The sequence below is a fragment of the Lactuca virosa genome, chromosome 4 (genome assembly GCF_052849685.1).
Source record: "Lactuca virosa cultivar CGN04683 chromosome 4, Lactuca_virosa_CGN04683_v6, whole genome shotgun sequence".
NCBI lineage: Eukaryota > Viridiplantae > Streptophyta > Magnoliopsida > Asterales > Asteraceae > Lactuca > Lactuca virosa.
Genome location: NC_136429.1, coordinates 146,740,471 through 146,766,240, shown reverse-complemented (window position 1 = coordinate 146,766,240; position 25,770 = coordinate 146,740,471). Strand labels below are relative to the sequence as shown.

The window sequence follows — 25,770 nt, the reverse complement described above, 5'->3', positions numbered from 1 at the left end:
AACAAGTCACTAACACCCAAAATATACCACTTCTAGCCCTAGAAAGCTCAAAACTCTAGCATGTCCTCATATCAACGACCAAGATAGAAACTTTATGGATCTAAAACATAAATATCACTGAAAGGGGACAGATCTTGGACCATGGAGCACCTTACACTCATAAAGTCTCCACCTTTGGGACTTTTAACCCTAGAAATGGCCCATGCAACAACAAACCAAAAGAAGAGGAAAGCTTTGAACTTTATACCTCTAAAAGCAGCTCCTTCCTCTGTAGATCTCAGATCCAAACTTGCACTTCAAGCTCTAGCCTCCACAAGCTCCTCTCCTTCTTCTTCACTAACACCCCAAGGCACTTTTAGCTCCAAAATCACACATACTCACTAAGGACGATGGGAAGTTCTCTCTTAGGGTTTTACTCACTGCTAGGGAGGCTGAGAAATGAGCCTTAGCATCCAATATATAGGGCACAAGTCTGAAATTAGGGTTTGCACCTGGACACATTACGCCCAGCATAACCCTGGGTACGCCCAGCGTACTCAGGCGAGTCCGCGTCCAAAATAAGCGCATGAGTACGCGCAACGTACTCTTGAGTACGCCCATCGTACTCATTTGCTACCAATTCTCTTACGGGCTAAACTTGACACTTTGAATAAAAAGAAGGGTTAAGCAGTTGTACCTGAATTTCGGGATGTTACAATTCTCCCCCACTAGAACCAGACTTCGCCCTCGAAGTCTCATGCTGTAAACAACTCCGGGTGCTGCTCTCGCACCTCTGACTCTAGCTCCCAAGTCAGCTCGGACCCTCTCCGATGTTGCCACTGGATCTGAACCAGAGGCACCGCCTTGTTCCTCAGAACCTTGAGGTGCTAAGCTCTTGAAAGGCCAACAACTACAAGCTACAAATAAGAGGTATTCTTCTAACTAGTTTTATGATTCATGTACCATATTTGTATGCTAGATAGGTTTCATGCTTTGGATAATTTTTGTTGCATGTATAACTAGAGAAAACTTAGATCCAAAGTATTAGGGTTGTATGTGCACCATAGAAGTGTTATAGTACTTAAAACCCAACACTTTTCTGATAGTCTCCATTTGGGGTGATTATGTGGTTTGGTTTCGTATGAGGCGATTTTAGAAGATATTATCATCAAGTTTGGTTTCATTTGATGCACATGGTAGTCCCCAATGTGTGGATTTTTATATGGGTTTTCTGGTGAAGAAAGAAAGGATTTGCATATGGTTTTTCTGGTGGTGCCGAAGAGAGGGCGTGAGGCCGGAATCTGTAGGTGTGGGTATGTCTGGTGTTCGATGGAAATGTTGGTTGTGGTGGTCGACGACAGTAGTGCTGGTGACAGTAGATGGAAGTGGTGGTGGACTGAGATCTATTGGTTTCTGGTGGGTTAGATGTGGAGAAACACTAGAAAAGATGAAGTTGGTGAGGTTTTCAATTGGTTCTGGTAGTTTCGAAAACGGCCGGTGGTGGTGAGCTGAGGTATAGAGGTGAATGGAAGTGATGGGTTATGGGTGATCTAGAGAGAGATAGATAGATAGATAAATAAGTAGATAGATAGATAAATATATATATATATATATATATATATATATATATATATATATATATATATATATAGAGAGAGAGAGAGATAGAGAGAGTAATGGTGGGCCATATATTTTTTCCTTTTTTAATTTATAAATAATAATTAAAATAATTAATAAAGAAAATTTTAAGGATATTATAGTCTTTTTATGTCTGTCAAGGATGAAAAGTAATTTGTTCTTTATAAATTAATACTTTGATTATACATGATAATATTCAAATAATTATTAAATATATATTAAAGTTAAATGGGTTGGTGAGTTGAAAATGAGTTGATAATTTTTACCCAACCCAACCTATTTAATTAAATGAATTAAGCGGGTTGACCTATTTAACTTAAATGGGTTGATAATCTCAATTCAATCCGCTACTTTTTGGTTGGGTTAGCGGGTTGGGTCGATTTTTGTCGGCTCTAGCTTTCATTAAATGGAATTATATCTATATATATATATATATATATATATATATATATATATATATATATATATATATATATATATATAATAGAGACATATTTTTAAGCAACATATTAATTTGAAACTTCCACGTTTTTTCATATTCTCAAATGACTTTTAAAATGCCTATTAATAATTATATGTAATTGCTTTAGTATTAAACATCAAACATACTACATAAACTCTTACATGTATGAAGGATGAGGTAAGAAAATTAAAAGAAAAAAAATTCTATAGACACAATTCTTTCTAAACATATTGGCAGTAATAGAGTGCCTAAAATATCTATACAAATCAGGGTTGTTGATGAATGTATCATTTTTTACTCATAGTCTGAAAGTCATATATAATATTTTCGATTTGTCAATAAATGTCTAACATTCCAGTGGTGGTGTGCAATTCGAGTGGTGGTTTGTACTTTTCGAAGTTACATGTGAGGACATTATCATTAGCCTATTTTTTATATTTTCGTTTTTTTCTGAAATAGTTCTATATGGTTTTTTATTATTTTTTTGTTTCCTTGTATATTTATAATTGTATATGAAAAAAATGATGTTTAAACCGCACATTATAATTGATTATAGAAATATATATTAAGTATATTGATATGCTCCATAATTTGTTTCATAAAAGCTTAATCATCATTAGTAAAAAACATTGTCTTTTATAACTAGATACATAGATTTCGATTAAGGTATGTGAAACAATTGTCTTTTTTATAATCAGATATATATAAATTTTACCATTCGATTATATCCGTTTTATTTCAAAATTACAAATAAATATTAAATTTAATTTAAATGATATATCTTTTTTTAAAGTTTGGTTTTTGGGAAAAACCATCATATAAAAATACAAATAACAAATAGTAACTATAATCATTTTTTTGTGACGTCAAACATGCCAACAAATATATTTTTTTCTTAACAATACTTTTGTTATACACTATTTTCGATTTATTTATAAATGCCTAACATATCTGATTTTTTTTTCTAGTGGTGGTGTGCAATTCGAGTGATGGTTTGTAATTTTCGAAGTTACATGTGAGGACATCATCATTAGCCTATTTTTTATCTTTTCGTTTTTGTTCTGAAATATTTCAATATATTTTTTCTTAATTTTTTTGTTTCTTTTTATGTTTATAGTTGTAGACATGTAAAAGGTTTTTTTAAATCGCACATTATAATTAATTATAGCAATACATGTTAAGTATATTGATATGCTTCATAATTTGTTTCATACAAGCTTAATTTCAAGTCCATCGTTATAGCAAGTTGTACAAATCTTATATAAAGTAGCATAAAATGAGAAGTTTATAAACTTCACAAGGTTTCTTTCATAACTATTTTAATGTTATTACTAATTTTTTATTGTACGTCTTAAAATGCAACAAACATGTTCTAATGAGTTTTATATCAACTTCGCATAGATATAATTATTTCAAAGTTAATAATATCGATATGATTATTTTTATAACATATATATGTAATTCCGTTTTGCGCAACGCGTGAAATTTACTTAAACCAAATTCATTTGAAATTCTCACAACAAAAGGGGTTTCTAATTTTTGTGTACTCACGATTTCAATTTCTAACTAATTAATCTGATTTTTTTAAACTTATGGTTAGTTATTGGTAATAATTTTTTATTTTTCCTGTCATTTATATACATTGTAGCTATATTAGTAAATATAAATAAGTTTTCTCATAAAAAAATCACTATGTTTTTTAAGAGTATTGTGATTAAAATATAAAGAGTTAAAAAAAATGAGTTTTGTCGAACCATGGTTATTACAATGCGGATTTTCTTAGAAATGTTTCTATATATAAAATGTATGTTGATTTCTATATTTTTTTGTATGATTTATAAATGTTAAATAAGTTTTTTTTGTTACAAATGTTATAGTAGATGTTGTAGTGTTTTTATATTATTAAAAGTTGTAGCATTTATGTTTTTTCATATATTTATTATTCGTTAAATACATAAATCAACATACATTTTATATATAATTTACACAACTTAAAACGGTCTATAAAATCATCAAAAGTTGTAGTATTATTTTTTATACTATTTGTTATTCGTTATATATAGAAATCAACATATGTATTATATACATTTTACACAACTTAAAACGGTCTATAAAATAATCAATTAATAATAGACATATTAGTGATTTAAATATGAGGCTTAATAAAACTAATAAGTTAACTATAAGGCTCTTTTGCTACTAACATTATTTTTTTCATGTATAAATAGTAAATAATAATTTGTAGAATTAGGAGTATGATTATCGAATGTATATGGATGTGTGTGTTTGCCGTTAAAAAACTATATAACTATATGGTTGCACAACACGCACGGATTCGACTAGTAGTGATAATACAACCATAAGACCAACTTCAACCAACCACTAATAAACTATTATAAAGGCTAATAAAGTGGTATTCTCATTCCAATTACCATTTGTGTTAGGGATAACTTCATACACCAAATAAAAAGGCCAAATTACATGACATCTAAAAACCACCATTTTAGTGTTTGGTTGGAATGCAAACTCCATTTTAGTGTTAAACAATCACCAATTTAATGTTTTATGGTTGGAGTTGCTCTAAGACAGGGATACTCACAAACAATTTTTTTTTTTTATCTTTTTTATAAAAACATGGTTTTATCCTAACATTATTTTTTGGTACGTTAAAGTCGGAACTTTAGAGCTATCATAGGTTTCCATGTTATCATTAGATAAAATTCACAAAATACAAATCTTTTACGTTTTTATCCTAAATATTTTTTTATTTTTTATTGTTTTTTTATATTATACGTATCTTTACATAAAAAAAAATATTTATACAAAAAAAATATTTAATTAAACATCGTATTTATAGTTTTTTTTGAAATTTCATTCCTTTTATATCACTACAAAAAATAGAGGCATTACCGGCGACACATATCGCCAGTAAATACCTAATTTTCCGCCGCTAAAAGTATTACCGACGATATATCGACGCTATTACGTTGCCGCTAATAATCCGTCACTAAAGTCTTTTTATCATCGGTATTGTCGTTGCCGGTTTTACAAGTTGCTTGTACTATACTATGTTGTCGGTACTAGTGTTGTTGGTATTACCGATCACCAATACAACGTATGCCGTCGGTAATGTGCGTCATTGGTAACGACTTTTTTTTTTTAATATTTCCGCTAATCTATAAAAAACAGTATTAAAATTGCATAAATGCATAATCCACATTATCATATAAAATACTTGATAAAAATCCATAAAATTAAAGTTGTTAACAAACATACAACATTAACAAAATATAAAACTAAACATAAACTAACTAGTCATCATCGCCATCTCCATTGTCTTCGGGCCCATCTTTCTCCTCATCATCACCCCATATATCATCGCCATCTCCACCCCCGCCTTTTTTCGACATTGATCTAAACCACTTAAAAAATTTATTGTTATATGTCAGATTTTTTATAATAGCAACCACGGGATCGCCCACATAAAATAAATATAGACATTATGTGACATCCCCATTTTTATGGCCAGAAAAGACCGATTTTTTTTATGTTTTTTAATAAAAATCAGAGTAACTTCTTAAGAAAAATATTGCAGAATTTGTTCCCAAAACAAAATATGATATAAATTTTATCAAAGCATTTCTTAAAGAAATGTATTTCCATTACATTACAAAAACTCGGGATGTCAATCATCGATACAGACCATAAGCATAAACTAAAAAGAAATAAACATCTTAGGCCACAAAACACTATCTGGTCTCAAATGCGTAATCTCTCGTCAAGTCATCAAACTATGCTTTTGCCACTACCTGTAATACAAGAAACTGAGTGGGTCAGGCTGGGGAGCCTGGTGAGCATATAAGGTTTTCAACCCACAATAAATAAGTTTATTATTTTCAACAATCATTTAACCCGATTACCCGTTCCCGTTATCCTCACCTTACGTCCCTAAAGCATCTCTCATAAGGGACCTATCCTAAGGAATTTCATCGGGATGGACACTACTGCAAAGGGGATTCCTCAGCCATATATGTCCGCAAGGCAACCATGGGGGGATGGAGTACACCGGTGAACACTTCGTTCACAAACACCTACAGGTTGCGAGCCTGCTAGCGTTCCACTGGACTTCCTAGAAAAGTCCGTGGTCGTCATCCATACTCCGCTAGATGACTGGATCAACGTCAACATTGAGGCCTCTCATCATTTTATTTCACCACACACCAACTATTTTATCTACCAATGTTCTACCCAACATATTTGTAGATATAAAATACATACATGGTCCAGATCTGTAAAATAAAGCTTACATCTTTTATCCAACATAACTTTCAAAGCATAAAATACATATACGGTCTAGATCTGAAGAAAAAATCCAGATCTGAAGGAAAGAAGTTCAGATCTTTCATCCAACATAGATCTCAAAGTATACAGTTTAGATCTGAAGAAAAGTTTAGATTTGAGATAAGGAAGTGTAGATCTGAAGGAAAAAGTTCCAGATTTGAAAGAAAGAAGTATAAATATTTCATCCAGCAAACATCTCAGGTAAACAGATAACATATTTATACACATAGCACATAATTTATATAAAATGCTCAATATCTATGTGTAAGATGAAAGTGACTATACACTCACTTGATACAGAGTGATTCGGACAGCACCTCGCTTCTTAAAATAACCTTCTTTGACGAAACCGGGAAGTTTTCTTGAAAACCGGGCTCCGCGCGGGCAGAGTTTCAGACCGAAAAACTCTTTTTCTTGGAGCCTTCGGGCTCTCCGGGGCTTCCTTCGGGGGCTAGGGGGTTTTCCTAGGCTTTAGGGAGGTAGTGAGAGAAAGTAGAGAGAGAAGGGAGTGGTAAATTGGTGAAGAAATATGGCAGCCCTCGGCCTCCTTTTATAGCTGAGGCCTCGGACGTACGCTGGGCGTACTGAAGCCCTACGCTGGGCGTAATGCTTGCTTCGTACACACGTGGCGAGACTTCGGTGGGGCGACGTGGCTTGTTGTGGGCCGAGGAAAAAGTCAATACGCGGGTCGTCCTCCTTCATACGCGGGGCGTAGTGCGAACGCGGAGCGTCCGAAGGTACGCTGGGCGTACCCCTTCGCACAGCCTTCGTGATTTCCCACTCCAACTTCAAAAATTCATATCTTTCACGCACGAGCTCCGTTTTCGACGTTCTTTATATCCACGCGTAGGCGGGAACGTAGTCTACGACTTTTGTTTAGACTCCGTCAGCTAAAAACCGGTCGATCTAATATTCGAACTTCGGGCTGCATCCCGCTAAGCCGAAACTTAGAAAAATCATAACTTCCTCATACGAAGTCAGATTTGGACCTTTTTTTATTCACGCTCTCGGTTTAACATTTTCTACGACTTTCGTTTAGATAGATAAGGCTAAAAGTCGCTCTATCGTAAATTCACTATTTACGTCTCCCGGTGTCGTGCCGGTTCTGTCGCGAAACTTCGACGGGTCATAACTTCTTTGTTATAACTCGGATTTCGGCGTTCTTTATATCCCCAGAATCCTTGTTTCGACCACTACAGCTTTATGTATCGATATCGGGTTTATTCAAAACTTAAATTTTGATGCTTATTTTTATTATTTCTTTATAATCAAATATATAAGCACATAAATCACATAATACTCAAATAATTCATCTTTATTGCTTCAAAAAGATTTACAATAGTTGACCTAGACTATTACATCATCTAATAATGCTTATCTCCGAAACACGGGCGTTACACATTAATAATAGCATCCAATTTGTCAACATACTAAAATATCAATAAATATAAACCAAACTAGATACCAAACTTCCTATTAGTTATCAAAACTACCAACATACCATATACAAATTATAAACATACCAAAATACCAAACTACATATCAAACTTCAATTACCAAAGATATCAAAATAGCAAAGTAACATAAACCAACTTACATATCAAACTTCTAATTAATCACAAAAATCCAATTACCAAAAAATATAACAAATAATCAACAACTAACAAATTAGTAAACTAAAATGCATATATATATATATATATATATATATATATATATATATATATATATATATATATATATATATATATATATATATATATATATATGAGAGTTTTAAATGAAAAATAAATTGGTTTGTGTTACATACAACTCATATATTCTAGTGGTGAAGGCTCTTTCTTACAATAAAGGGCGCATGATATAAAGGGTCAGGAGGGGTCCCCCTCCCCTCCGTGATTTTTTTATTAGAAATATAAATAGCCCATATTTTTTATGCATATTAGGCTAGATAATAAAAATTTGGGTTGTGGCCCCTCCTCTGATTTCCAATCCAAAGCCCTAAACTCAATCATCATCCGTCATAGGCTCATCGCCATTCGTGATTCGCCCCTGCCCTCTATCCTTGTTCCTTCGCCAATCGCTATTTTCTGGATGTTGTACGCTCAATCGCTAATCAGTGAAACCTGGAATCAATCACTTATAAGTAATAAGTTATCAACAATCGACAATCTTAATCAGGTCTATTGTTTTTTTTTTATTTTTTTGTTTCAGAGTTCAGAAATCATAATTCAAAATCTCAGAATTCATAAATCGACACTTTCAGTTCTGTTTTATCATACAGTTGTAAATAATTGAATTTAGATTTCTGATTGTTAGCAGCATTGTTAGTTAACTAATTTCTTAGAAATAAGATTTGCAGAATTTAGGAGCATTGTTAGTTAAGAACTTCTGTAGAATTTGAGGTTTCCCACTTGTGATTTCAGAATTTGAGAATTTGAGATTTCAGAAATAAGATTTGCAGATGCAGGGTGAGTTGTAGTTATTCTTCTAGGTATTTTTGGTGTTTAATTGCTGGAAAAAAATTGATTTTTTATGTGTAAAAACGGTAATTTTAGATGTTTTGGTGTTTAATTGTTGATAAAAAAATTTGGTTTTTTTATGTGTAAGAATGTTAATTTTAGTCTCTAATACTTTCGCCACCCCCCCCCCCCCCCCCAAAAAAAAAAAAAAAAAAAATTAGTTGTTCAAGGTCCACCACTGCTCACAATCGTTTTAGGTTCTGTTGGAAGACGTACAGCCAATCCTTTTGATATGTCCTCGTGGAGCACCTAACACCTTTTCAAGTGAATCTATCTCAATTGTTGGTGTTAGGTTACTTCCATCGGGTAAAGCTTATGTTTGCATTTCTATCTCCCGCACTAAGTCATTATGTATGTATCATATATATATATATATATATATATATATATATATATATATATATATATATATATATAAAAAAGACAATTATACTTTAAATAAACACTTACATAATATTGCTTGGATAACGTACAATCGGAATTTCCATTTCTATCGATATGAGCTTTACGAAACATTTGAAGTCTAGTCCAGTTATAAACATTAAAAATTAAACTAGACATTAAATAAACAATTACATATATAGATATATAGCAACTTAGTAACTCGTACTACTATACGTGTTTGACCCCTACAGTTAACTACTTTTTATTGTTGGCCATATGTTGTGTTTGTAGCTGAAAGCTTTTTATGTTTCTCGCTTAAGAAAACCGAATAACATATTTATACTATTAAAAAATATTTTTTACATTTTAACCATATAAATAGACAAAAACACCAATATATAAAAAATAACATTTAAAAAAAATGTAAATACGGTGTTTAGTTAAACATTCATCGTGTATAAATGCATTTTTTCTACATTAATACGTATAATATGAAAAAAAAATAATAAATACTTAAGGTAAAACATAATTTTTTTGTAAACTTAAGGGGTTTATTTGTGAATTTTATTTTATGGTAATTAGTAAACCTATTATAGTAGGTAGCAAGGTCAAAAGTAGAAAAAACAAAAACTTGCAAAGTTCCAGTTTAAACGCACCAAAAAACGATGTTAGGGTAAAACCGTATTTAAAAAAAAACTTAATGGTTTATATGTCAAGTACTATACATTATGCGCCCAATACATATACAATCTAAATAACAATAACAGTAGGTGTATACTTACCCCTGTCCTCACCCTTTGTAGCTTGAATGGGGCGTATGTGCCGAACATTTAATTTGGGACTAAGAATCAAGGAATAAGGTGGACTACATGATCTTTGTGAAGACATTTTCCTATTGAGATGAAGATGGAACATGTAACACTCTGATTTGTTCTAAGGAAACTTTTTAGGAGCAAAGTTAAAATATATCTTGATATGCTTAATTCTGTGATGCTGAACCAGGTTGTTAGCTAAGTAGAATGCTCTAACATTATCGTGATAGACAATGATGGTGTCGTTAGATGCTTTGTAGACCTCAAGAAGAAGATTATGAATCTAATACATTTCAATGACAGTGTTGGCAACACCATTGGAACGGGAAATGGTGCTGTTTCATTTTGTAGACCACAATAGAAACTTGTTTCCGAGGAACAAATAACACCAAAATGTGGATTTTTTGGTGGTTGGACAACAAACCCAATCCACATCGGAGTAGGTTGTGATTCTTCAAGCATAAGAGGAAAAATTTACAACCAATACGCGGTGGTACTTCATACGTAGCTTATGATTCTATTAAGTTTTATCAATTGAGGCTATTGAGGATAATGTATATGAAGGCACATCCGCTGAACTGCATAGGTGATATCAGACCTAGTGAAAGTAAGGGACTACAATGCTCAAACTCAGAGGCGGAGACAATAAGGGGGCTGACAGATGCTCTGCCCCTCCTCTGATCGGTATATTTTACATCACGCTTAATATACTATAATTTATGTAAAATAACCGATTTTATTTAAGAATGGTGCTACTTTGACATGTATTTGAATTATGTTTGTAGGTGGTAAATATGATGAAAATGGTACAAAAAGATGCAAAAAGAAGTTCAAGGAATTACACGAAGAGAAATCAAGATTGAAAACAAAAGAATTGAAGATGTTCGGGTTTGGAAAGACGAGAAAACAAAATAAAAAAATGAAAAATTGTATTTTTAAAATAATTATAATTTAATTAAAATGATTTATTTAGGAAATAATAATTTTATTATTTTCTAAATAATTTAATTTAATTAAATGTATTTTTAATAAAATCAAAATAAAAATAATATATAAAAATCATGTTTTTAAAAATAAAAATAAAAAGAATTTAAATTAATTAATGAGGTTTAATTAAAATAAATTAGTGGGAAATAATTAATTATTTTTTAATTAATTTATAGTAATTAAATTGAATTTATTTAATTTAAATTAATTAAAAAAAATGAAAAAGAAAAGAAAAGGCCCCAGCCAAGCCAAGCCAAGCCGAAGCCGAGCTCAGCCGGAGCCAGCCGAGCCAATCTAAAAGCTTAATATTCCTAGATCCAAATAATTCCATCTTTTTAATTCTTTTTAATTCTTTTTCATAAGATTTAGATTGGATCTTAGATCCAATCTAAAAGCTTAATATTCCTAGCTTTATTTCATTCTTTTTGGTATTTAATTTTTCAAAAATTCACTATAAATACCACCTCAAAATCACCATTTCAAACACACCTCATACATTCTTACACACCTCTTACATTCTTACACACCCTCTTACACACTCATACACTCTTACATACTTCATATACCTCTTATACCAACCTATTTTCATACCACCAATTTCTTTAGGAAATTTCTATATTTTTTTGGAAGAATTTTAGTCTTCCAAATTCTTTTCTTTTTCCAAAGAATTCAAGCCATCAAAGATTCAAGACTTTTCAAGATTCAAGATCAAGACATCAAGAATTCAAGAATACAAATATGAGTTTGTATAAGTCTACAATGTGCGGCTAAATCCTCTCGTGATCGCAACCGGGAGTAGGTTTTAATTCTTACTTATTGTATTATTTTTGGGTGTGAACATTTGAATTTGTTGAATATTATTTGTGGATTTTTTTTATGTTTTTAACATTATAAAATCGTTACACTTATTTTATTCATTTATCAATTAATTGTCCCAAGTTTAAAACAATTTTAAGTGATCTTCCCACCGTGTCAAATCATCCAATAGCAGTGTGTAGGACGGAGGGTGCGGTTACACTTATTTTCTATTTTTGACTTAGACTTTAATTGAATCGGCTATGAAAAATTAATAACACTCATTTCTAATTCATATAATTATTAATTCTGAAACCGGAAGCGATCATTTTTTTTAATTGAGTTAAAATAATATTTTTTTTGTTTGTCATCATATTTATAAATCTCAAATTAATCATCATTTCTTTATCGTTAAATCAAAATAGTAACTAACCTATTAACCATAAGCTCCTCTGGATTCGACCCTTACTTACCACTCGCTAGATTAGTGGAAATAAGGTTTTATTTTTGACGCGACAACGACCGCTCGTCAAATTTTGGCGCCGTTGCCGGGGAGTTATTGCGCTTAATATTTAGTTATTTTGATTTTGATTTTAAAATAAATTAAAATAAATTAAAAAAAAATTGATAAAAATTTCACATTTTCTTTTTAGTTGTTTATTTGATATTTTTTTTTTCATTTTTAGTATAATTTTCGAATATATATATACAATTAAAAAAAAATTCACATTTTTTTTTGATTTTTAAGTATAATTTCGAAAATATATATAAAAAAATATAAAAAAAATTGTTTATTTGATTTTTTTTAACTTCGAAAATATATAAAAAAATATAAAAAATACATATAAAAAAAATTAATTCACTGTTTTTTTTTATTTGTTTTTAATTTTCGAAAATAAATAAAAAACACATATATAAAAAATTATAAAATAAAAATTTATAGAAAAAAAAATTGTTCATTTTAAAAAGGGGTTTATTTTTTTTTTTTTAGTTTAAGAGTTTTTTCTCTTTGGTCTTTCTTAAAATTAAAAAAAAAATTATTTGATTCTTATAGTCTTTATTTATAATTGTTAAATTCCTTTTAAGCGTTTGTATGTTTTTGTTGTGCATGCATACTCGTTATTCGAGACGATCCTCTCCATTGCTTTTTAATTCAGAAATCGAAAGAGCGGCAAGAAGAAATCGTGTTACTCACCGCGCCTTAATTTTTGAAGAAGCCAACAAAACCGACGACAAGATGACAGACCGAAAAACCATGGGAGATTTTGCACGACCCTCACTTGACGGGACCAAATCATGCATTAAACGACCTGAAGTAGGAGCTACAACTTTTGAGATCAAGATGCATGTGATCCAAATGGTGCAAAATAGTGCGCAATTCGATGGCTCACCCGATAGTGACCCCAATACACACATCACTAGTTTCTTGGACATTTGTGACATGTTCAAGATGGATGGAGTAATTGAAGATGCAATCCGACTACGCCTCTTTCCTTTCTCTCTACGAGGTCGTGCCAAGAGGTGGTTCTCAACATTACCCGCTGAATCCATCACCACTTGGGAAGACTTGGCTGACAAATTCCTAACCAAGTACTTTCCACCATCAAAGACAAACATGATGATCAATGAAATCCTTTCATTTCAACCTGAAGATGGCGAATCGCTATACGAAGCATGGGAAAGATACCGAGAGCTACTCCAAAGATGCCCACATCATGAGCTACCTATGTGGAGGCAGGTCCAAACATTCTTCAATAGTTTGGACATTCATACACAACAATCACTCCATGCAGCTGCCGGAGGTTCCATAAGGAACAAAACACCAGAAGAGACTTATGAACTCATAGATGAAATGGCAATGAATGGCAATCCCGCTCATTCGGTCCAATATCGTGGCAACAAAAACAAACAACTTAGATTTGAGAGTGTACATCAAACCGATGAAGTGCTGACTGAAGTCCTTTCCCAAATGCGGAAACTGACAACTGAAATCAGTCAACTTAAACAAAACCCTCAATCTAATGTTCAAACTGTTTGCACTTTATGTGAAGGACCACACAAGACTAAAGACTGCAGAAAAGGGAACATGTTCGCTCAAGACAATGATAAAGTTGAAGAAGTCTTTTATTCTTCCGGTGATCAGGCTGACTTGAATGAAGAAAGGCGAAATTTCTATAGACCACAACAACAACACAATCAATTCAACAACCAAAGCAACAATGACCGATGGAGGAACAACAACAATTCAAGTTCAAATTGGCGGAACAACAACAACAACTTCAACCCCTGGCAAGGCAACAAGGTCAGCAACAACAATTCGGGCCAATCCAGTCAAAATCAACATCATGGGCCAGTTTCTTCTCAAGCAAATCATGGAAAGACAAGTGAACCATACCATGATAAGCAAATGGAACAATTGATGAACATGATGAAGGAAAGTCTCAAGCAAAATGAAATTAACTCCAAATCAATTTCAATACTTGAGAAGCAATTGGGACAAATAGCAGAGCAAATAAATCGGCGACCACCTGGCAACCTTCCGGGCACCACGCAAGTAAATCCTCAACACTCAAGAGCTTCAACTAGCAACACCACCACCACCAACACCAACAACAACGCACATGTAAATGAGGTAACTATTCTGCGTAGTGGTAAATCATATGATAATCAAGTGCATAAGCCTACACCAAACTCGTTAAAAAATCTTGATGAGGTTTTAGTGGAGGATTATGTATCTTCTGATAATGAAAGTGAAAAGACTCTTAAAACACCAATTGAACCAGAACATAAATTGAAAGGAAAATTGCATGAGTCGGAGCTGTCTAAAGTTGGGGAAGGACATGTGGAGACAAATACCACCCCTTACCCAACAGCTTTGAAAAACCCAGAAAAACAAGTTTTTAAAAAAAATGATGATATTTGGGAAACTTTTCGACAAGTCAAAATTAACATCCCACTTATCGATGCCATTAAGCAAATTCCGGCTTATGCTAAATTCCTCAAAGATTTATGTACTCAAAAGAGACGTCATCGAATTCCAACAAAATCAAACGGTACAGCACATGTTAGTGCCGCTTTGACAGGAATACTTCCACCCAAATTAAAAGATCATGGAGCACCCTTAATTACAATTGAAATTGGAAACATAAAAATCAAAAAGGCACTTCTTGATCTTGGAGCAAGTATCAATGTCCTTCCTGGTAGTTTATATGATAAATATGACCTTGGCCCATTGCAACCAACTAACATTACTGTGTCCATGGCCGATTTGTCACTTAAATTACCACGGGGGATGTTGCCTGATGTCATAGTCAAGGTGGAAGATTTTTATTACCCAGTTGACTTCATAGTTATGGACTCTGAAAAACACTTCAAGGACAAACAACAAAATGTCATTCTCGGTCGTCCCTTTTTAGCAACTATAAATGCTCAAATTAGTTGTCGAGATGGTGCAATTGATGTGACTTTTGGCAACCGCAAGTTGAGACTATAAGCCTTTGGACCCAACGCTAACTCTCCAGATCATAATGATTGCTTTATGATAGACACCATCGGGGATTGTGTTCACGAGCATACCGCAAATATGCTCCTGGACATAACCAATGATTTGGAGGATGTTTTTTGTGACAGTGACAGATCTCAATCAATTGAAGATCAAAAAGAGTTTCTGAATGCTATCCATGGTCGCACGTCAACTTGGTCAAATAATTTTGATGATCTCCCAGATTCAATTTATTCAAAGATAAAGCCATCATTGGAAGAACCACCAGCATTGGAATTGAAGTTGTTACCGAAGCATTTGAAATATGCCTTTTTGGGAGAAAATCAAACGCTTCCGGTGATCATTGCATCAGATTTGACAGAGGAACAAGAACAAGCATTACTGAAGGTGCTTAACACATACAAAGCCGCAGTTGGATGGACAATTGCCGATCTTAAGGGAATAAGCCCAGCAGTTTGCATGCATAGAATCATTACCGAACCGTCGACAAAACCATCAAGAGAGACGCAAAGAAGATCGAACCCTAATATGAGGGAAGTCGTGAAGAAAGAAGTGTTAAAGTGGTTAGATGCCGGAATTTCATGGTCAGGGACACATCTCCGAATTATTTGATCTGGTCCAATCTTGAATAAGTCTGGATTGTCCCAAATAAACCGTTTTGCTTGTGCCATGAAATGTTTCATCTTTTGCTTTGTCCAATACTCTGGTATTTTTCCTGTAGCCAAATAATTCACAATATTAGCAAACCAAGGTAATCCATTGATGTTCAATAATTGTTCATCGGGAAAGGTATCCCGAATTTCTTCCTTGAAAGTGCTTGATACATCAATGGGGAGTCTGGACAAGTGATCAGCTACTACATTATCACTTCCTTTCTTATCCTGAATTTCTAAGTCAAATTCTTGTAGTAGCAATATCCATCTAATAAGCCTCGGTTTTGCATCTTTCTTTTGCATGAGATGACGCAAAGCACTATGGTCCGTAAAAACAACGACTTTTGACCCCCAAACATATGAGCGAAATTTGTCTAAAGCAAAGACAACTGCTAACAACTCTTTTTCCGTTGTTGTGTAATTCAATTGTATATCGGAAAAAGTTTTGCTAGCATAAGAGATTACAACGGGCTTTTTATTCACCCGTTGCCCCAATACAGCACCAACCGCATAATCACTTGCGTCACACATGATTTCAAAAGGTTGTGACCAATCAGGTGATCGCAATATTGGTGCTTGGGAAAGTTGTCCCTTTAGATTTTGAAAGGATTTCATACACGATTCATCAAAAGAAAATGGTGCGTCTTTAGAGAGCAAATTGCATAAAGGTTTTGAAATCGCACTAAAATTTTTGATGAATCGTCTATAAAAACCTGCATGTCCAAGAAAAGATCTCACGCCTTTGACATTTGTGGGAGGTGGTAGTAAGGAAATGAGTTGTACTTTGGCATGGTCAACTTCAAATCCTCTTTCAGAAACAACATGCCCAAGTACAACTCCTTCTTTAACCATGAAATGACTTTTCTCCCAACTTAAAACCAAGTTTGTCTCCGTGCAACGTTTCAAAACTTTTACCAATTGTTGGAGACATGTGTCAAATGTTGATCCAAAAATAGAGAAATCATCCATAAAAATTTCCAAGGACTCCCCGACCATGTCTGAAAAAATACTAGTCATTAATCTTTGAAAAGTGGCAGGGGCATTACATAATCCGAATGGCATTCGTCGGAATGCGAAAGTACCATAGGGACATGTAAAAGTAGTCTTGGCTTGGTCTTCAGGATGTATAGGTATTTGATTGTATCCAGAATACCCATCCAGAAAACAATAAAACTTTTGACCTGATAATTTCTCTATTATTTGGTCAATGAATGGTAAAGGAAAATGGTCTTTTAAAGTGGCAGTATTTAATTTGCGATAATCAATACAAACCCGCCACCCGGTTACTGGCCGAGTGGTTATCTTTTCACCACTTGAAGTTTCTACGATCGTGACGCCAGCTTTCTTTGGAACGGTTTGCGTTGGGCTAACCCATACACTGTCAGAGATTGGGTAGATGATTCCGGCATCTAACCACTTTAACACTTCTTTCTTCACGACTTCCCTCATATTAGGGTTCGATCTTCTTTGCGTCTCTCTTGATGGTTTTGTCGACGGTTCGGTAATGATTCTATGCATGCAAACTGCTGGGCTTATTCCCTTAAGATCGGCAATTGTCCATCCAACTGCGGCTTTGTATGTGTTAAGCACCTTCAGTAATGCTTGTTCTTGTTCCTCTGTCAAATCTGATGCAATGATCACCGGAAGCGTTTGATTTTCTCCCAAAAAGGCATATTTCAAATGCTTCGGTAACAACTTCAATTCCAATGATGGTGGTTCTTCCAATGATGGCTTTATCTTTGAATCAATTGAATCTGGGAGATCATCAAAATTATTTGACCAAGTTGACGTGCGACCATGGATAGCATTCAGAAACTCTTTTTGATCTTCAATTGATTGAGATCTGTCACTGTCACAAAAAACATCCTCCAAATCATTGGTTATGTCCAGGAGCATATTTGCGGTATGCTCGTGAACACAATCCCCGATGGTGTCTATCATAAAGCAATCATTATGATCTGGAGAGTTAGCGTTGGGTCCAAAGGCTTGTAGTCTCAACTTGCGGTTGCCAAAAGTCACGTCAATTGCACCATCTCGACAACTAATTTGAGCATTTATAGTTGCTAAAAAGGGACGACCGAGAATGACATTTTGTTGTTTGTCCTTGAAGTGTTTTTCAGAGTCCATAACTATGAAGTCAACTGGGTAATAAAAATCTTCCATTTAATTCACGATTAAAGCTTTTTCTCGGGAAATTGAAAAGCAAATGGTCAGGACCATATGAAGTAGTTGATGTCACACCTCACGGAGCGATTGAGATCAAAGATGAAAAAGGCGGTGAGTCATTCAAAGTAAACGGGCATCGTCTCAAGCCCTATATTTCATCCGCCACACGACATGAGGTACAAGTAGAACGGGTTGACTTTTTACAAGAACAACCCACTTACGTCATCTAGTTTTTGCTTCGAGGTAACACGTCTGGCTGAAGACGTTAAACTTAGCGCTACTTCGGGAGGCAACCCGAGAACTTTGTGGGTATGTTCACTGCAAACCCTCACGAGACTTCACTCGTCCACTAGGGTAACCTAGGGGTTTAAAAGGCTTGTTGCACATGCCAAGTGCAATCGTGATCCTCAGCGAAAATGATGGATTTATTTTATTTGGTGTGTTTGTGGTTTATTTCATTTTATTGTTTTATGGTTTTCTTTTGTGTTTTACATCGAGGACGATGCAAAGTTTAAAGTTGGGGAGGTATACTTAAATGAGAAAAAGGCGACAAACCAAATATGCTGCAATTTTTGGTTTTGATCGAGCCCAAAAAAAAAATTTCAACATTTTTCTCCTATTTTTGAAGATATAAAAGCCTCCTCTACCAAGAACTATCAGGTGATCTCGATTTTTTGTTTGTTTTGTGTGATTTTTTTTAATATAAATAAGAAATTATCCCAAAAAGGAAAGAATGTAATTGTGTTAGTATGTTAGTGTGCTTTTACCAAATTATAGCAGGAAACATAAAAAAAAACATTTTGAAGCACCAATTAGTATTACTTGTATGGATATAGAAACAAACAATAGGATGCATAACAGTGAGAAAGTGGACCGTAACAGACTGATACATTTCATGCAGTAGATCAGCTTTCTAGAACTTGTTTTAACTCTATTTTAAGAATACTGAATATCAAAATGATAAAGGCAATTCATTTATTTTTATTTTTAGCCAATTAAGCCTTAAGCCTACCCATTTGTATTTAAAATCCCTGTTGTTAACCACTTTGAGCCTTAGCCTGTTCGTTTCTTAAGCAGATTTAAGTCATATCCCAAACACTTTCCTACCATGTCTTTCGACTTTATAAGCAAAGTTTTATCATTTCTGTGTATGTATTTGTTATATATATTGTTCATATTTTAGCGAGTCAAATAAATTGTGAAATTTCAGAAAATTTCTCTTGCTTGGTTTTAAAAAATTGGTTTAAAATATATATATATATATATATATATATATATATATATATATATAAATTGAAAAAGAAGACAGCTACCCCTTTATTTGAATGTTCTCTTTTTGTTTATGTAAGTATTTATAGTTTTATAAACTTAAGGTTAGATATCAAGAAATTAACGTTGTTCGAAACATTTTACACAAATTTTCGACATTTTTAGAAAATCTAAGCCTAAGTTTAAAGTTGTATGATGTGAGATTTTTTATGTGTTATTTGTTATTTTTAGAAAATCAAAGTTTAGAAACAAATCTAAAGTTTGAGCTTCCATATTTTGATATATATCTGTTGTGTTCAAAAAAAAAATGTTAAAAATAAAAGTATAGCGTTAGTGAAGGTTAGTTAGAAATATTTTATATGTTTGTAAACGTTTGCAATTTTTGTTTCAAGTTGAGTCCATATATATACACTTTGGGGTTTTGCTGTGCAAAAAAAGTTTGAAAAAAAAAAGATTGAAAAAAAAAGAAAGAAAGAAAAGAAAACCAGAACCAAGCATTTTAGTTTGAATAACTTTTGTGTTTTTGTTAATAATACAATTTTAATTTGAAATCACATTCAAATAATGTCATGATTTTTAAGTTGAACATAATCCAAAAAGATTTTTGTCTTATCTAAACGTTTTGAGTCATGTTAGATAAGTTGTAGATGTTATTAATGTTTGTATATAGTTGTATTGTATTTATCGAGTTGTAATAATTATCTTTGTTGTGTTCTTAAAGTCTAAAAGACCCAAGTCACCAATCCAAAAACATCCCTACCCTACCCTTAGCCGAACATTACAACCTGAAAGTCCTTTTGATTGATATTTAAGTAGTCTCTAAGTAGAGGTAGATCAAGCCTATGGTAAAGCGATATCTTTAAATCGACCTTGAGTGTAAACACGTCCCCACTTCAAAGAAAGAAATGTGACCTCATCCTAACACTTGTTGCTATATCTTGATCAGGTGGTATTGATTGGTGTTATTTAATTCTGTTATGGTTCCATGTGAAAACTAGTTTATAATTCATATCTTTAGTTTTCAAAAACATCAAAGAAGTTTTCTAGCACGCTAATCAATTACATTTGGATCTTTCTCGGGACGAGAAAGAGATAAGTTGGGGAGGTTTGATCGGTATATTTTACATCACGCTTAATATACTATAATTTATGTAAAATAACCGATTTTATCTAAGAATGGTGCTACTTTGACATGTATTTGAATTATGTTTGTAGGTGGTAAATATGATGAAAATGGTACAAAAAGATGCAAAAAGAAGTTCAAGGATTTACACGAAGAGAAATCAAGATTGAAAACAAAAGAATTGAATTTATTATTTTCTAATTAATTTATAGTAATTAAAAAGAAGTTCAAGGAATTAGTAGGAAATAATTAATTATTTTCTAATTAATTTATAGTAATTAAATTGAATTTATTTAATTTAAATTAATTAAAAAAAAATGAAAAAGAAAAGAAAAGGCCCCAGCCAAGCCAAGCCAAGCCGAAGCCGAGCTCAGCCGGAGCCAGCCGAGCCAATCTAAAAGCTTAATATTCCTAGATCCAAATAATTCCATCTTTTTAATTCTTTTTAATTCTTTTTCATAAGATTTAGATTGGATCTTAGATCCAATCTAAAAGCTTAATATTCCTATCTTTATTTCATTCTTTTTGGTATTTAATTTTTCAAAAATTCACTATAAATACCACCTCAAAATCACCATTTCAAACACACCTCTTACATTCTTACACACCTCTTACATTCTTACACACCCTCTTACACACTCATACACTCTTACATACTTCATATACCTCTTATACCAACCTATTTTCATACCACCAATTTCTTTAGGAAATTTCTATATTTTTTTGGAAGAATTTTAGTCTTCCAAATTCTTTTCTTTTTCCAAAGAATTCAAGCCATCAAAGATTCAAGACTTTTCAAGATTCAAGATCAAGACATCAAGAATTCAAGAATACAAATATGAGTTTTTATAAGTCTACAATGTGCGGCTAAATCCTCTCGTGATCGCAACCGGGAGTAGGTTTTAATTCTTACTTATTGTATTATTTTTGGGTGTGAACATTTGAATTTGTTGAATATTATTTGTGGATTTTTTTTTATGTTTTTAACATTATAAAATCGTTACACTTATTTTATTCATTTATCAATTAATTGTCTCAAGTTTAAAACAATTTTAAGTGATCTCCCCACCGTGTCAAATCATCCAATAGCGGTGTGTAGGACGGAGGGTGCGGTTACACTTATTTTCTATTTTTGACTTAGACTTTAATTGAATCGGCTATGAAAAATTAATAACACTCATTTCTAATTCATATAATTATTAATTCTGAAACCGAAAGCGATCATTTTTTTTAATTGAATTAAAATAATATTTTTTTTGTTCGTCATCATATTTATAAATCTCAAATTAATCATCATTTCTTTATCGTTAAATCAAAATAGTAACTAACCTATTAACCATAAGCTCCTCTGGATCCGACCCTTACTTACCACTCGCTAGATTAGTGGAAATAAGGTTTATTTTTGACGCGACAACGACCGCTCGTCACCCTCCTCCTCTCCCCCCAATCTCTCATCAAACTTTAGCAACATTTACAAATAAAATGAGTCCATGAGTTACCATTAAGGCCATATCAATTAATTAATAATATCAGCCCCTCCCAACTATTTTCAAAAGCATTTATTATCTATAGAAAACAATGTGGATATGATTATTATCATGAAAATCGAGAACCCCGTCTAACTTAAATCCTACCACCTCCATTCTATTTATTTTATTTTAAATTTTAACTAGATATTGATTATATATCCATTTGTTTATACGTACCGCCTTCATCGTATTTATGTTATTTTAATTAGCTAACGATCATATATTCATTTGCTTATTTTTGTTAATTGACGATTCACCAATCACTGAGATAGTGTGTAGTTATTTTTATTCATTAACAATATTAATTTTCTAAAAGATATTGTTTCTGATTACACTGTTGTATCAACACAATTTTAATTTCTAATTCTTGTAAATTTTATTTTCCGTTACTTATAATTATTAATTTAATTATATTTGATAATTTGATTTATTATAATCAGAGGGTAAATTACAAGCAAGAAAATAATCATCTGTTCTTTTTTCAAAGAAATAGAAAATGAATATGTGTCGAAACTTATGGTCTGTTGAAATTTTTTGAAAATTGATTATTATAATAGTCGACAAATTTTTCTTTGTCAATTTTTCTTTTAAAATTTAGAACTATATTACATAATTTAGTATAACATTATATTTTAATATATTACTACAATATAAGTTTATCAGCCTCCGTTATTCTTAAATCCTGGCTTCGCCCGTGCTCAAACTAGGTTGTCGTAGAAGGAGTAATCTAAGACAAAAAGGTTGGATGTATTGAGTTGGCCAAGGTGTCAGCCAACATGCAAACGAGTTTGAGATTTAACGTATTAGCCCTGTCGAGTAACTATATGGCATACTTTTTCTGAGACAAGAACATGTCATGCCGATATCGAGCAACAATGATGTCGAGGAATAAATTAAGATCCGTATAGATAACCCAATTCCAAATGTCGTTGTGACGTGACATAAAAGATCAAGTGAGGAGATAATCAAGATAATGTCATTTTATATTGAGATCCCCGAGGATGTTACTGTTATTTTGAACATTAAACATCACCATTTGTTATTTAAAATTTTAATATTGTTTAAAATAAATTTTACCCTATAAATAAAATATCTTCTAATTTTATTTGTGTGATATCAACTAAATAATATATATATATATATATATATATATATATATATATATATATATATATATATATATCATAATTTTATAAAAAAACACATACATTTAACTTATCAAAATTATCATGTTGTTATTTAGAAAGTTAATAATTTTTAATAAATAATTAACCATGTAGAATATTTATTTTAATAATTTATAGTTTATATTAGAAATATTCAACCTTTTTTGCTTTTTATGTAGATGGTGTTTGGGATTTCATCTAAAAACTTTTTTTTTTTAACTTATTGACTTTTTAAAAAGTGTGTAAGTTAAAAAAAAGTGTTTGGATACATAAGAAGGACTTTTAAAATAACTTTTGGTTTAGCCTTTGAAAAGGAGTTTTGAAGAAGTTACAATTTATGATTTTTTGGAATGAGTTATGCCTTGTTAGAATAAAAAACAAGCAAAAGTCAATAAGTTAGCCAAACATTTTTAACTTATTGACTTTTGCCTCTAAAAAGCTAATCCAAACACTTTTTAAATTTTTTTTTTCCGACATTCATAAATCAATAAGTCATTTTGGGTAAAAGTTTTTTTTTAACTTAAAAATGAAATCCCAAACACCCTCGTAATACGTTAAATATGGACCAATCCATACGTGGTTGTCTCTAATCCAAAATTTCCATTCAACCTTAACGACTCATCTCCTCCTTCTACTTTACCCATAACCTAAAAGATGTCTTATTTTATCTAAATTGAAAAAATGTCATGTCCCAATGAGTTTAATGCTCTTATTTTAAATAAGACATAGATATGGGTAGCTCAAACACCATGTATGAATGTTATCCTCTCTATATATATGGATTTTCAACACAAAATGAATACTGACATGTCCTTTGGCTGCTTATAAAGATTGCCTTGTTACTATGGCTATTACAGCTATTACAGACAATTGGGAGTTGACTACAACGAAACCTTTATCCTAATTGTCAAGTTAACCCTTTTCTATATCTTATTAAGACTTGCATCATCAAAGTCGTGGCCAATCCATAAATTGGATGTTAAAAGCATATTCTTATACATAGTTTATATGCGATGATGTACATGCATCCACCAATGAGGTTTTAAGATTCATCACATCCATACTTTTTATGTCTCTTAAAGAGGTCCTTATACATCCTAAGAAAGGCCCACAAGCTTGGTACCAACAGTTCAAATATTATGTTTCTATGAGCGGGTTCATCCATGGTAATAATGTTGCTTACCTTTTACTATATGTAGATGACATTATCCTTAGTACCTTCACATACTGCCTTTAATAATATCTCATGATTCTCTTAGGCTCTGAATTTTCCATGAAGGACCTTGGCCTTCTTATTTGTTTTTTTGGGCGTTGCAGTCAATTGTTGTGACAATCATGTGTTTCTCAATCAAACTAATATGCCGAAGACATCATTGAACATGCCGCCATGTTTTCAAACCATCCTACACACTCATTAACAAAAATACTAAGCTAAGCTTGAGCTCCACCACAGGGTATGCCTATTCAGACCCACCGATTATCGTTGCCTCGCATGTGCCTTACAATATCTTACTTTTACTAGACTTCATATTTCCTATGCAATGCAACAATTTTTCTTACACATGCACAACCTACACGTTGGTCATATGGATGCCCTTAAGCACGTCATTTGATACTTAAAAGGCACTTTCTCTTATGAGTTATATATATTCAAATCGGTTTCCACGAATCTCCTACGTTACACTGATACAGATTAGGGCGGGGTGTCTAAACGCTCGTCGTTCCACCTTAGGCTATTGTGTATTTGTCGACGAAAACCTTATTTCTTGGTTACATAATTTTCTTCTTGAATTTCATTTCCCTTACTGAAGCCACTATAGTTTAATGTGACAATGTGAGTACCATTTACCTTTCGGGCAATACGTTTTAGCACCATCAAACCAAAGCACATCGAAATGATCAATATACATATTGTTTATGAAAAAGTGGCTCATAGGGAAATTTATGTATTACATGTTCCCTGTCGTTATCAACTTGTGGAAACATTACAAATGACCCCCATATATTTTTATTTGATGATTTTCGAGATTGTCTCCACGTCCGTCCACCTTCTACTTTGAATGTGGGGGGCTATTAGTGATGAACATCATTTCATGTAATATATCTTCCCTATCTTTGTAAATTATCTAATCCTATAAAACCTTTTAGATATTTATGTATTTCCCATACATAAGGATGTCAACACTTGTACATATTGAGATGTTGGGAATGAGAAAAATCTAAAAGATTTAACTTAACATGTGTACTTTTATTGTTTTGATTTGATTTTTAGTTTCCATAACTTGTTACTTTAGTTTAAAGTTAAATTCAATGAAAAATTAAAAATTAACCGTTAACTAAATTTTAATGAAATTCGCTTCAACATCAACGCTTCATCATCAATGCCGATTGATTAATAAGAGGCCATGTCCTAGAAACTACTCATACATATCAGTTTTTGT

General features: G+C 32.5%; 1 protein-coding gene and 1 long non-coding RNA gene across 4 annotated transcripts; both read left to right on the top strand.

The window, feature by feature from the left end:
* Window positions 1-8,382: 8,382 nt before the first annotated feature.
* On the top strand, window positions 8,383-11,987 carry LOC145107522 (uncharacterized). 3 transcript variants are annotated; one of them, XR_013707886.1, is made up of 3 exons: window positions 8,383-8,602; window positions 10,131-10,823; window positions 10,925-11,987. It is a non-coding gene; the product is annotated as an uncharacterized LOC145107522 (long non-coding RNA). The 3 variants fall into 3 exon arrangements; XR_013707887.1 differs by lacking the exon at window positions 8,383-8,602 and adding an exon at window positions 9,085-9,249; XR_013707888.1 differs by lacking the exon at window positions 8,383-8,602 and having other exon boundaries at window positions 9,398-10,242; window positions 10,330-10,823.
* A 1,189-nt stretch (window positions 11,988-13,176) lies between these two features.
* LOC145105181 (uncharacterized) lies at window positions 13,177-15,414 on the top strand. The gene has a single exon (XM_079042309.1). The coding sequence runs from the start codon at window positions 13,177-13,179 to the stop codon at window positions 15,412-15,414; it is 2,238 nt and encodes a 745-aa protein (XP_078898435.1).
* Window positions 15,415-25,770: the final 10,356 nt, after the last annotated feature.

Excerpts from the sequence above, each read along its gene's own strand:
- LOC145105181 (XM_079042309.1), top strand. The coding sequence starts at position 13,177 with ATGGGAGATTTTGCACGACCCTCACTTGACGGGACCAAATCATGCATT.